Source organism: Kryptolebias marmoratus, linkage group LG3, assembly GCF_001649575.2.
Source record: "Kryptolebias marmoratus isolate JLee-2015 linkage group LG3, ASM164957v2, whole genome shotgun sequence".
NCBI lineage: Eukaryota > Metazoa > Chordata > Actinopteri > Cyprinodontiformes > Rivulidae > Kryptolebias > Kryptolebias marmoratus.
This window is the reverse complement of record NC_051432.1, coordinates 17,203,747-17,218,479: the sequence shown is the minus strand read 5'-3', so window position 1 is coordinate 17,218,479 and position 14,733 is coordinate 17,203,747. Positions and strand designations below refer to the sequence as shown.

At 38.3% G+C, this 14,733-nt stretch overlaps 1 protein-coding gene across 1 annotated transcript in view; it reads left to right on the top strand.

The window, feature by feature from the left end:
* The window catches only part of grin2ab (glutamate receptor, ionotropic, N-methyl D-aspartate 2A, b), a 118,697-nt gene that overhangs the window by 63,900 nt on the left and 40,064 nt on the right, over nt 1-14,733 (top strand). Inside the window, exons 5-7 of the mRNA XM_017424559.2 lie at nt 13,169-13,335; nt 13,441-13,575; nt 13,664-13,763. Coding sequence (XP_017280048.1) covers nt 13,169-13,335; nt 13,441-13,575; nt 13,664-13,763 — 402 coding nt within the window. The remainder of the gene's footprint in view (nt 1-13,168; nt 13,336-13,440; nt 13,576-13,663; nt 13,764-14,733) is intronic.

Genomic DNA, 14,733 nt, shown 5'->3' with positions numbered 1-14,733 from the left:
GTTCTGTAAAGAGGTTATGAACAATGAATTTTACCTGTTGTAAATAGCTCTTTGAATGACCTTTATAAGGACAAATATATAGAAAATAGATCTGATTGGATTCAAGAACTAACGACTTATTTGAGTGGGACCAAACCAAATTTAGTTCTGCTGTCTTTTAGAACATCTCCCAAATGTACTAGTTCATTCAAACCCTGTTTTATAAACCTTTACACTACTGTCAGTTTTGTGTGACATGGTTATTTGCATAGAGTTTTATGGTTATTTGCGCAGGTAGTGGCAGCAGCTAGCTGTAGCACTCTTTTTGCAGCCTGGGGCATTTCCAGCAGGGATATCATAATATTTCTGCCACAATGACACTGTAATGAGAAACTGTTGTGTAAAGGTTTATATTACAGTGTTTGTATGAACTGGTAAATAAGATTTAAGATCAGTTTGTTTTTGTTTTTTTGAAGGGCAGGAATCCTCTCTGGTCTTGGCCACAATCTGACCAGCTGTTAGCTTGTCAGTCCGGTCAGAATTAAACTCTGTTTCTCCAAGCTCAAAGAGCTATCCACTGCAGGTAAAATATTAATTGTTTATAACATTTTCCATAGAACCCTACTTCAAAAGATTTGAAGTATCCTTTTAACTAAATAGCAACAAAATCTGTTTGTGTGTATTGTGGCGAGCAGGAGTGTGTGTGCACAGTAGTGTTGTGGGAGTGTTTTTGGAATAAAAAGGCTTACACAGACCTGAGTAAGGCTTATATATAATGAATGAATCCCCTTCAGCTACCATTTTTCTCTCCTCTGCAGAATTAGTGGATTTTGTTACCTCCCTCTTTTTCCCCTCAAACAATCTCAAAACTTTAAAACCCCTCTTTACTTTGCAGAGTTCCTCCCAGAATCCACACCACATCTAACTAACATGCCCTCTGGATGTTATTCTATACACTGATTCTGTGGGATTCTGTAAATATAATAGTTCAACTGTCAACAACTCACAGAAGAACTAATGAGCCAGTATATATTTTATCAAAATGAGGTAAACCAATGCTTTTGGTATTCTGCAGGGCCTGCAGCTCTTCTAACTTTAAAGACCTCACGTCTCATATTAATCTTCTGGCTTGTGCTGGTCCTCCACCACAAAGAACTGTTTGCACAGCAGAGACAGGACATTTGCCCTTACCCCAGCCCAGCCAGGCCACCCTGTTGTCAAACTGAACCTGCGGCACTTGGTCTGCTCTGCACAGTCCACCAACAAGTGCTGAGGTGGTCACCCAGGATGGGCTGACTCACAGCTTCCTGCCATTTTTACACCAGGCCTAAGGTTTCTGAAGTCCAACAGAGTCACCGTCAGTGGGCCGGGAGAGAATATGAGAGAGAGATGTTTTCCTTTCTCACCCAAAGGCACTTCGACTATAAATATCCAACTGACAATTCTTTGATTTGCCAATAAAGGCTGCCAGAGGATGAGGGAGGAGGATGCAGGGTCTCGCTCAGTTCTTGAGCTGTTTTAAATTCATTCACCGATGGAGGAGAAGAAAAACTGAAGGAGGAATGGGGCTGGCTGTGTCATTTATTTCCCATGTAGAGGGATGAAATAACATTAACATCTCTTTTTCTTTGAAGCTCTATAAGTCAAACAGTTAATATTAGTCAAACAGCACCGGCAGCACACAAACACACACACCCTAAACGGATGCGCGGCTCATTCTTCTTCTGCCTCACGCGCTCGTGTGTATGTGGCTGTCACGGCGCTGGACAGACACTTCAGTTTTAATAACGCAAAGGCCTTTCAGTACTCTGGCGGATCCTGCTGTAATCTCTCCTAAACAGGTGTTGTGATTAGCCTCTGCCGTGAGCAGCATTCTGACACTTGGATAGGCAGGCGAAACCGTGCACAGACCCATTGGCTACCACTCTGGGGACAGATTTCACTGACAGTGCTTGGCAAGTGTGCATCTGCCCTGTACAATGTCGAGGTTCCGCTAGAAATTGATTTCCCCTTCCTCCGCCAAATAATTATGTCATTTCTTTACGATATCGTGGTGGACTCTTTGTACGCTGATGCAGCAGCATATGTGATAGAGTCAGCACTGCAGAGTGGCTCTTGATTTATAAGGGACAGCTGATGGATTATTCTTGTTAACACAGATTATTTTAAAGGTGGCTGAAACCCAAAACCTCCCGGGTCATCACCATTTATCAGTAGCACCAATTTCATATAATCTGTCAACATGAAATGTTTTCTGATCTTGGCTACAATTTACAATTTTATCTAATTTAGCCAAAATAATAAAGGATAAATTTGTGTCAGTCTTAAATTGTTAAGTTGCCAGTTTTAGTTGCATTTTTAGTTTTTGTTTGTTAGTAACAGACTAGAGCTTTCATTTTATGCTTCAAAATTAGTTTATAACAAATATTTATTTTCTCTATTATTACACACAATATAAATGTTTAAAAGTTCATCACATTTTTGAACCTTAAAAAATGATTTTATACAGCTTCAGAATGAAAATGTCAATATTTTGTTGTTATCTACTAGTAACTAATTACAGTTTTACAAAGTAAGTGCATTCTTTTTAATGTGCATAATAAAAACGGTCTTGTCTTAACAAGGTCTTAAAAGTCAATAAATACAACCACAGATGAGCAACAAGACGACATATTACACTGTTTTCAATCAAAGCAGTGTGTGAAAACTAAATATATTTCACGATCCTTTAACAGCAATAACTTAGTTTATGTCTTCTTTTTTAAATGATCTCTTTTCCCTCATTGTTGTACAGACTTTTTGACCCACTTTTCTTTATTAGAGGTGGCTAAAATACTTCTTCTCGAGGATGTCTCATGTGTGGTTAGATGTCTCAAAGCCCCATCACAGGATTTTAATCAGGTTGAGGTCTGAACTTTTAATGGGTCATTCCAACAACGTGATTCTTTCCTTTTTCAGACATTTTGTTGTACATTTGCTGTTGTGCTTTGAATTATTGTCCTGTTGCGTGACACATTTTGACTTGTGTAGATTTGCAGGCCAAGGCACAGCCTGAATAGAAGGCAATTGGACTTGTATTCCTTTATAAAGAAGGGAAAACACTCTTTTATTCTCATTCTTAGGCATATAAGCTGAGCATCAGCAGGTGACCTCACACTTGACTTTAGAATATTCTGGTAAACAGAGGCATTCATGGTTGACTATAACTATAAAGCGCTCAAGCTCTGTGGCTGCAAAACAAGCCCAAATCAATAGTCTTCAACCACCATGCTTGGCAGTTGGTATCAGATATTTGTGTTTGTTTCTTGCTAAAACAGGCAATGTGTTATTAAGGCAGCTTCATTTCGATTTTGTCCATCCAGAAACCTTGTTCTGGATGTCTTGTGGTCTCCAAAGATGTGCCTTTGCAAATCTGAGTCCTGCTGCCAGGATGTTTTAGAGAAGCAAGGCTTTCTCTCGGCAACTCTTTCAAACAAGCCTTACTTGTTCAGTCTTTATACTAATTGTACTGTCATGACCTTTAACATTTAACATGCTGAGGTTTTTACAGCCTGAGATGTAGCTCATGAGTCTTACGCTTTTTTTTTTTTTTTTTGAGCACGACACATTCTGACCTCAGGCTGAACTTACTGGGATGTTTTCTCCTGAGTTGAGTCTTCCCCACTCAGCACAGTTTTCAGCATAGAATAGTCTTTTTCATCGCAGAATTATGCACTTATGATTATTTGGAAATGGCTTTATAGCTTTTAGCAGAATGACAGGCAGGAGGAATTGCTTTCTAAAATGCTGCTAATGTAATTTCTCTGTCTGTGTGAACATGCACCTGGATGCTCCTGACCTGCAAAACTTCTGTCAAAACTTCTGCTTCTATAAAAGGGCTCATATTTGATGATAATCATGTAGATTGGATTAGCAGCACCTGGCTGCTACTTTCAGTCCTGTTTTTCTTAATGGAAGTGGGAATTATTAACAAAGTTTAACATATCGTTTGTGCGCTTAGTTTCTGTTAAATAATTATGACAGGGTCTAATATGTCATTATGATATTTAAACAGTTAAATAAAAGAAAAAATGACTTGTTTTTTACTAAAACTAAAATTTAGCTCAGGTTTTGGTTTCAGGTTATAAAACACTGATTAATTTGATATACACAGTACTTTATAACAAAGTAAACATGCCAAACAGAGTGTGTGGTAATAACAGTTTTAAGAGGTGACGTCTAACCACGATTAAGTCTTTTTATCGCCCATGACCAACAGTGGGATCATTTAGTAAACCAATAACCACTAAGTTTGCTAATCTTATTAGTGTTTTTTGTTTTTTTGCCGTTGTTTGTGTGTTTTTTGCTAAATCCAAAGAAAAAATGTTATTATAAAATCCTACAATAAAGTAATATAGTTGTCAGTATGTTGTCAGTAAAGTAATATATTACACTGGTTTGATGGATGACGAGGTGCTGTTGAAGGCAGCAATATGTATGCAAGCCATTTTTTAATGGATTTTTGAAAACAAAGTGAGTTTATGCCTCCTCTGAAAAGACTGAAGTAAGCGGCTGTGGTGGAGCAGAGTTTATTAGTGATGGAAGCAAAACCAGGGATCTGTTTAGAGATTTTCTAGCTATTAATGACAGCGGGGACAAAGAAAGATTAGAAACCATACCAAAACATCTGCAAAAGTTTCCGGTCAGCATATCCATTCACAAATAAAATGAGATGAGAGATTAACAGCATGACTATGGGAAGAAAATACTTTTCCTGAGATCCATCAATGAGAAATTTTGTTTTTAATTTAGCTGAAATTTCCACAAACTACCTTCAAATTGTTTGGTTGCAGAAACCTTAAAGAGATCGTTCAGATCTTTTGAAGTAGGGTGTTGTGGAAATGTTATGAACAATAAATATCTGACCTGTCGTCATCAATCAACTTTAGTCTTGGCCCTGCTCAGACTAGCCATTAGCTCATGAATCCGGTCAGAATTAAACTAATTCTCTAAACTGAGACCACTCAAAGAGCCATCTATAAGGGCTAAGATAATAATTCTTCAGAATCATATTTCAAAAGATCTGAACGATGACTTTAAGAGTGGGGTTCAGAAGTTCGGACTGACACTTTTCAGTCAAACTTTAAAGCGGGACTCTTCAGGAACATGACTTCTGCAGGAAAAAAAAAAGTAAAATTATTTAAACTTTTAAAAATACTGAGTGTTTAGTTAAAAGAGGAAAATGTGTTTGAAGCATCTGGGGACGTGCTGTATTTAAGCCACATATTCCATTCCGCGGTTTTGCTGTAAAGCTGTAAGTCCGAGGCCATGCTGCTGTCCATTACATGCTTGTCTGAGTCAGCGGTGAGCCCTAATGCTTCCCTTGTTCGAGCCCGGCCATGCTAGTTTAAGGGCTTTGCGCTGTCATAAATGCTATTCTGTGTTTGCCCGGGGACTGTGAGACTGTTAAATACTACAGTAGACTTAAGCACTGGGACCTACCCCGTGTTAAATACGAAAGTAGTCTTTGTTAGAACTGGGAGCCAATGTCTGTAAGCGTCAAGCTATAGTTCTCTGCCAATCCTGGGAATTTAGAAAGCCTTCGTTTAGTTAGTGGATGTGCTTTGGGACGTGTCTGCGTGCTTTAAAACTGAACAGCTTTCAGTGCTTAAGGGACGGCTGCTTGTTTGATATTGAGGGACCTGCCTTTATGCGCCCTGTTAGTATCAGGAGAATGTTTTATGCTCTGCAAGGGCGACTGTGTTAACAACTTTCTGCTGTGTTCATAGAATCATGTTTGATGTTACACGTGTGACTATTACATATGTTTTTAAAGCTTTCTATTCGTAGAAATTTGAGGTCGTATCAAAGCTCTGACACTGTAAAATTAAAGTGTATGTCTAGATCAGGAATGGGGCATTTTACTCTGGGTACCTCGTTATTTATTTTTTAACAGCAACTGCTTCCTTTGAGTAAAATCAATGATGGTCAAGTGACAACTGTCTCTCTCTGGCTACCCTAGATGTTTGTTTGTAAGTGGATTTCATGAACTAATTCTTTGTTAGCTGAGGGATTTCGGGCCGTGTTTGTTCGTGCTCGGGTTTGCACAACATTACACAGCATTCACAGGAAATTAGGCTGCAGTGCATAAGGTGTCTTGTTTATCAGTGTTCCTGTTAAAGTGTAGTTTTGTATTCCCCCCTTGTTTATCTGCCTGCATTTCATCCGCCTAACACAGGAACCTGTTAGAGTTTAATTATCCTAATTACATTTAGGCGGTTCAACATTACAGGTAGCTTGAGAAAAAATTGTTAATAATTGATTGTTGAAGAGGATTGTATCATTTTTGTTTCTTAACACTGTAAGCAAGCTAAGTTATGTGCAATTAGTTTGAGTAATTATGCACTTTGTATATACTATATATTGTATTCAGTTTGTCTCTTAGTCCCTCTCTACATAGCAAACCCATTTTGGAACCTGTAACAGCAGAAATCTTCACATGTTTAGATTTAAAGTAATTTACAAACCTAGAACTACTTTGATTTCCCATGTTTGTGAGGTTAAAGTAGTGAGTTTATAGTAATTTTTAGTATATAAGGTAGTGTTTGCATGAAGTTCAATTAACCTTTTTAAGACTGGGACTGTAAAAGAGCAGAAATCAGCATTGGACTGTTTGGATTGGTCATTAGTTTGTCTTCCCTGAGACAACTTCTGTCTGATCTTCAAACCTATGATGTTCTGAGCAATTTACACAGCAGGTAAGATACTGATTACTGATGAATAATCCACAGTTAAGTTCATTCTTGTTTGTTTTAATAGGCTTCACTGTGTTTGAAGTAGGTATTTTTTTATTTGTTCCTTTAGTATTTTAGCCTATAAATCTCCACACTTGTCTCTGCTTCCAGCTCCACACTCACCAGTCTATCATTAGTAATCAGCACACCTGTTTTCACTCTAATCACCACTCCTGGTATAAATACCACCACTAAATTTTCCAGTTCTTTCGGTTTCTCCTGTTCTTATATCATCACCAACCAGTTTAATATAAAAAATTCACATTTTGCTCCCAAACCTGCCTCCTGCCTGCATTTGGGTCCATTCCTATCATTACGGCGCACTTTAAAAAATCCAAACCCTCCCTTTAACGTAGCAATCATTAGCATATGCATAAGTAGAATGTAATTCTCCTTAAAAGTTGCGCCTTTACATTTTTTTTCTCATCAGAAATGATCTGAAAGAGAGCTTTCCAAGTGATTATTTTTTTAAATGTTAACTTAAAAATGCCTGGTGGTAATATTCACCTTTCTTCTCCTGCATGATGAATGAGACGGGCTTGACCCAGAGTTCAAGATGAGTTTTATTATTTTATGTTCATCTTGGATGAATTGCTTTTCCATCACTTTAAATCTGAATGGGACTTTACTACAGAATGCTGTAAGCATTTTCCTGAAATGTCCCTAATGATGGCATATCAACCACAGGAAATTGTAATGATATACTAAATTATGATTTAGTGTGTTGGTGTTGCCAGTGGATTTCATATCTTCAGTGCTCCATCATTTCAAGGCATGCTTTTTATATTTTATGTAGCTCAAGCAGCCTGAAACTCCTTCGTAGTGCTGCTTTTTTGGCTCGTCTCATCTGCATGTGACCTCAGAAGCTGCCGGGAGCATCATTTTGTTGACACAGAATTTGCCGTGCTAGTTTGTTTGCACTTTTGTGCAGGCATAAGTGGGATGGTACTTAGCAGCATCTGGGGGCCATACTTTGTCGGGCCAAGTTAATGTAGCTGCGCCATCCTAACTGACCGACTGCATTAAATATTAACGCAGCACATCGCTGGCCTCATCGTCATCCTCGTCCTCGTCCTTACTCCCATGTATTCCTCATTATTCTGCGTGCGAGCTTTGTCCCCCTCTTTGTGTCACCTTACTGTATGTCATTTACTGCTCTTCCAGTCTTTTAGTTATTGTTCCTCTGCGCTTCTTTGCTCAGATCTCACTTCATCTGCCATCACTGGATGTACACTCGACTTTTCCTCCTTTGGCTTTTCCTGCCACTGACTTCTGGAAAACTGTCAGTTCATCCCTCATTAGCCTAGAATCTGCGCAGCTCTCACCATACTTTCATTTTTTCCCTTCCCCTAATCTGATTGCTGTAAACAAAAATGAAATTTGACGTGAAATAGTGTGTGTGAGAGGGTGAGAGAGAATAAGTGAGATACTGTCTTGGTTGAGCTGATGAATTATACATTGGCATGCTGGCTCATGAGTAAAGCTATATTTTAGGGGCCTTTGTGTAAATGTGTATGTGCCATGTTCATGCACTTGGATGGATGAGAAACTGCACATGGAGTTCACAGTATTTGTATAATTAATTTACAGTGTCATCAGGAAATCTCGAGATATGTGGGTTATGGAGAATTACATTTATTGTATGTGTGTGTGTGTGTGTGTGCATTTGAGTGTGTGCCATAATTGTGCATTATTCATGTCTGTGGGCTTCTTGGTGGACTTATGTGATTTGAAGAGAAGACACAGGTCTGTGTCAACGTCTCTCTCTTTCTTCTTTTGTCCTTTATAATTTAACAACCTCACCTCCAACTATCATCCTTTCACTCCTCAGCCTTCAACAAAAAGAGATTTTTAATTTTTTATTATAAATGTCACCTTTATCTTTCAGTTGTCACTTCAGGGCACCCAGATTGTGACAGTATTTTCTTTTAAAAAGTGTGTAAATGTTAAAGATGTAAAGATAATCAACATGTAGGCATTTTTACTGCTTCAGCATCCTCTTTAACCCATGAAATGACCTCAGGGTTTGATCACATTATGCCTCATTGTATTTATTTTCTTTTCTTTCAATTATTCATTATGTCCAATCAGCAGTCTTGAAAATGACACTTACTGTAGTTTATTTGGAAAGAAAACTCCTCTTGCCTTTTACAAAACAGCCACTCAAAATAAATTTTGAGGAGGAACATTTATTCTCCAGGTTCTGACATTAGAGTCGAAAGGTCAAGATTAAAATCTAAATGTTGAGGGGAAAAAAAGTCAAAGTAGTGTTTCTAGAATAAAGTCAAAATGAAGGCAATATAGCTGTTATTTTCAGAGAAAAAGGGTAACTAAAAAACTAAGTCAAAGCCAAACCATCTTTGGATACAGACCTACTCCTCCACTGACTCTGTTTACTATTTTATTTCCACAAGGTTTAAACAGCCTTGTATAACCTTGTGTAAATAGTGACCTTATACTTCAGAATAGGCTGAACTAAAGAAATAATTCAGCACATGCACCATAACTTGTGTCAGGAGCTGTACACATCTCATAAATAACTTTACTATTTATACAGAGTTAGATTGCAATGTGAGTTTTTTCACCGGAGAACAATAATAATCATGCCAACTATTTTTATGAGCTCCAGATGAAAATATAAGCTCCAGTTTCCAGATGTTTGAGACTCTTATTGTGAAGGACCAGAGGAAGTTCTGTGAGTTCGGCTGCTGTCAAAGTAAAAAAAAAAAAAAAAAAAAAAAAGCACCTGGACTGGTTGAAGAAAATGCTCCATGTTGTTAATTTGTAGTTTACCCAGTAAAAGTGCACCCAAAGCCTTAAGCTTTAATAATAATACAAATGAAAGAAAAACAGTAGGGTTTGGGAGCGCAGTGGAGTTCGCTTCCTTTGGTTTAGTCTTGAAACACTATTTAAACTTTTTATTTTAACATTTCAAACTTTCATCTTAAAATTTAGAAACGAAAACAAAACAACTTTCTCCTCTTTGTTTTTATGCTGAGCAACCCTGAATACTATTGGACACATTAGTTAAAGTTCTTTAGATAAAAAAACGTACGTTTGAGCCGGTCTGTGTGAGTCTACCTGTAGTTTTGTCCTCAATCAGTACAACTTAATCAATTTTTTTTAATCTTCCAAAACTCATTTAAGTTCCATCCAATCAGCTTAGAGCTGCATTTGACTGAATTTTAGCAGACGGTATATTCTTGAAAATTCACCTGGCTGCTTATATCTTTTTTTTTTCTTCATCACTGACAAAAAGGTAACCTGGCTGGAAGCTGTGCACAGTCATGGCACATTGTCAATGTGTTTTTTTTTTTTTTTTTGTATTCTACCATCTACAAGCGGTTACAGGTCTTATCTGGAAATGTTCCTGCTCCTTCTGTTACAGCTTAACTCTTCAGTTCAGAAAATTATGTTTCAAAACTTTGACTATCTGAGAGTTTTTCAAAGTGAAACTTTCCCAAAATATTTTAAAGCTTATGAATGGTTCCCGTCTGGTGATAAATCCTTCAGATCTTCTCTGTGAAGCCTTTATTGCAGACTTGAGTAATGTCATACATTCATCTAGGAGTGATTTTTTCTTTTTTTTCCACTTCCAATGATTTTGTAAGTCTTTTTGTTTTGTTTTTCTTTTCTTTTTTTTTTCTTTTTTTTTTACCAAGGAGGGGATTTTGGGATCATCCAACACTCTTCTCTAAAGTGGGCATCAGTGCATTGTTATGCTGCAAAATCTGACTGGTAAATTATTTTGCTTTTCAGAATGAAGCAGGCTGTTGATTTGGCCACACTTAATGTTCTCGCTATCTCTCTGATGGATTTGTTTTGTTTTTGCAGCCCTGGGATGATAAGTTTCATTTTCTTTGAGAGCTCCTTTGGCTGCGTGCTGAAGGTTCACAAAAACAGCTTCCAAATTGCAAATGCCACACTTGGAATAAATTGCAAACCTTTTTCCTTGCTTAACTGATGAAGAAATTACAGAAAAAGCCCAAACAAGTCAATGAAAAAGCTTTTCAGTTAAGTGTCTTATTACATTTTAGCTGCTGAAAAAAAAGGAAGTAGACAAATTAGAAAAAAGCCTTCCTTTGGTTCAGATGTAAATAATCTCAAATTCGGAGTGGGCTCTTCGTTTATTTAGATTTTTTAATTAGTTAACTGTTTAATTACATTAGATTGATGCTCACGTACAGTACTGAATCACATGAGAGTTTCTGTGTGTACAACGTTGTGTGTTTCAGCACAAAAGCTTTTGCGTTGTTGCTGTTATCTGGTCAGAACTGGGGGAGCTCTTGCCGCCACACAGTAGGATATTTTTTCTCATTTTTTAAATGTGAAAGCCATACAAGCACAGACAGTGGCAGAGGCACATTGATGAAAACAGGGAGATAGATCTTTTTGAAGTACAATTTCATCCTCTCCATTTCCCACTTTTCTGCTTTCCTTGCACACTGGTGAAGGGGGGGGGGAGTTAAACCTCTGAGGGGCTGACTTAAAGTGTGTGATGGTCAAAACAGAAGGAGCTTGTTTAACAAAAAAACATGACTGAGACCTTGGTTATATATGTTTATATATATATGTCTGTTTGTGTGTGTACAGTGTACACTAGGGGTGTCCAGTCCTGGTCCTGGAGGGCCACTATCCTGCATGTTTTAGGTGTTACACCTGATTTAAGTGACTGAGTGACTAACAGGGTTCTGCAGAACCTGAAGACCTGCTGAAGAGCAGGGAAACAACTAAAACATGCAGGATAGTGACCCTCCAGGACCAGGATTGGACACCACTTGTGTACACCAATGTCTAATAAAAACATTCAATCAGAAGGGTTCAGTTAAAAGGGTATGAACAATTAATATCTTACCTGTTGTAGATAGATCTTTGAATGACTTCAGTTTGGAGAAATAGTGACTAGGAGCTAAAGGCTTGTCCCACCAGGGTCTAGAACAAAGTGCATTCCTGTTGTCTTAAAACAACTATTAAAAATATATATGGAGGCTCATGTGAGGACTGTTTCATTAACCTTCATAGCTCCACCAATTTAGCATTTGCAGCTTTTTAGACACAATTTTTTGGTTATTTGTAGTGGGAAATAGCATCCACAGCTGTGCAGCCTGGTGGACTCATGACAGAAATATAATAACATTTTTGCTGGATTAGCCATGTAATGCAAAATCCATTGTTATGTTAAGGTTTATAAAAAAAGTACTCACGTTATAATGTTTTTTGAGATTGTAGTTGTTTCAAGGCAGCTTCAGTCCTCCTCTTTGATTTCTGCCCAGCTTGGACTCATTAATCCCGTCAGAATTAAACTCTGTTTCTCTAAACTTGGATCATTCGAAGAACTATCTGCAACAGATCAGATATTAACAGTTCGTAACCTTTGCACAAAAACCCTACTTTAAAGGATCAGAACTAGTCCTTTAATTCGTCTTATTGAGGCGTCTGTTTAAAAAGTGTTACAGCAGATATTTGTGTGGCCTCTCCACGTGTGGGAGAAAGAAGGGGACCATGCTGATTTATGTTGGTGTTTTTCTCTTTAAGAACAAAAAAAATAAACCTCTTGTTTTTCTTTCTGCTGGAGGTGTTTCACATTTCACTCAGAGGACATGAAACTTTTTGTTTCCTTCCACTTTCAAGCCCTCTTCTTCTTCTTCTTCTTCTTTTCCTCGTGTTTACTCCCACTCCCTCGTTCCTCACTTTTCTCTGATTGAAGGGCTGTGTTGCTATTTGTTGTGTCCCAAGAGGGGGAGAAGCTCAGATGACACTTCATGCAAACATACAGTCTGCAATCATTAGCAACTTATTTCACACTCACTTCGGGTTTCATTCATTTTAATAGCTGCTTTGGTTTTGGTGGCGCTTGCTGCTGCTGCCGCAGATTCCTCTCACCCTTGCTTCCACTTTCCTCCCATTGCTGAGACTAAATGATTTAGCTGAGCATTGTGAATTAATGCTGTGAAATTGTGAACATTTAGAGTCACCGTTTAAAGCGGATGTCCTATCATTTCCAGTGAGACAGATATGAAACAACATCATATTTTTCTGCATTTATTTCACAAGTATAGAACCCCCTCCACATGTGTCAGCTGGATGATGTCAGTATTTGGTTCAATTACATGTCAAGATAATGCATCACTGTATATGTCAGCTACTCAGTGCTGAAGTGGATTAAGTCTGTGACTTATGAGGCAGTTATCTCCAACCATAAGCCCCCTCCCCCTCCACACTGTCGCCGGCAGTCACTCTCTCGCAGCATGGTCTCACTTGTTGACTGAATTTTTCACTCTCTCTTTATCTTTTTCCTCTCGTTTCCACTTGTCCAACACTCTCACTGGCTCCGATCCTACTTCTTCTCTCGCGCTGCCTGATTGCGAGACTAAAAGTGCTGATTTTCGGGGGCTCTCTGCTGTTTGTCTTTGCAGGACGAGAAGTCCACTTTCTTCCAGTTCGGGGCAGCTCTGCAGCAGGAGGCTCTCCTCATGCTTGCAATTATGGAGGAGTACGACTGGCATGTTTTTTCCATCGTAACTTCCAAGTTCCCAGGTTATCAGGATTTTATCAGCACGCTGAGGGTAACTGTGGATCACAGGTAGAAACGCACACAAACTCACATTCTCATTGTTTTCGTCTCCTAACGTTTATTTATGGCTGCTGACAAGATTCACTTGTATTATTTAATGGTGTATTGTTACAGCTTTGTGCGCTGGGACCTGCAGAGTGTCGTGACGCTAGAAGCTGTAGACGGCGACCCCAACTCGAAATCACACATAGCCCTCAAGAGGATACAGAGCCCTGTTATTCTGCTGTACTGCTCCAAGGATGAGGCACTGTGAGTGTTTGTGTCTTTCATTTTCCTGTGCCGTTTGTGTCACACTCTGCCAGGTTTCAGCTGTAAATCTGTCTCCTCTCTTTGACAGATATATCCTAGAAGAAGCTCGGTCGTTAGGACTGATAGGAGCTGGTTACATCTGGATTGTGTCAAGTCTCACCACTGGAAACCCAGACTTTACCCCTGAGGTAGTGAAGTCCCCCCAAGTTGTAACAGGTGGCCATTTTCCGGTAGTTTGACAGGACAAGAAGTGTTTTTAATTCCAGGCTGTTGCAGGCCATTTTCTACCTGACCTGAATTCCTCTTCTTTGTTTCACTTTCCAAGGCTAACTTTGGTAAACTAAATGAGTCTGAGAGTAGGCACGGGTCGATTACCAGTTTCAAGCAGTGTTAAAAAAGTCACAGTGTCAAAATCACCAAATATTTCTATCGTATCATTCTTACAGTTTAAATGTCGCCTCAGGTCACATGGAGTTTAGAGCAGCGCTGCACTTCTTCTACCTGTTGCTCAGAGCCATCATTCAGTTGTGTGAAAAAAATCCCATAAAGTTTTATTCTCAATTAGAAAAAACAAAGTCAGATGGTTGTTTATTTTATTTGTCAGATAAGACAGACAGTCATGGCTTGTCTGCTAGAGAATCAACACCAGTCTCTCTTTTCAAGGCGGTTGCACCAAGCTACAAGAATTACTTTAGAATTATAAATAAACTATAATTAAATATAAACAAAACATCCTGTTGATCCCAGTGTTTTAGCCGGCACAATATTATAATATATTTAAAATTTAAATGTATTCTCAATACTTGTGATTAAATTAAAATTTCAGTGCTGAATTTAAATATCATCATGAATAAAAACATTATAAAGAAATAAACTTTTCATATTTTTGGTCTTAAATACCGTAACATTATGGTATTTTTGCTCAAAGTTGTCGTACAGTCAGGACATTATACCGGCCTTTTGCCTATTAGACACATGAAGCCTTGAAGAAACACAGCTAATAACTAGAGAAGTTGCATTTCCTGCGAAAATGCAGTGTGAATGCTTTTTTTGCTGAATGATTTTGCTGAAAGCGGCTGAAGATATGCTGAACAGCTGAAGTTGATGCAAAAAGTGGAACAGAAGCTGATTTGTAGAAGATTTGCATAAGCTAGAAGA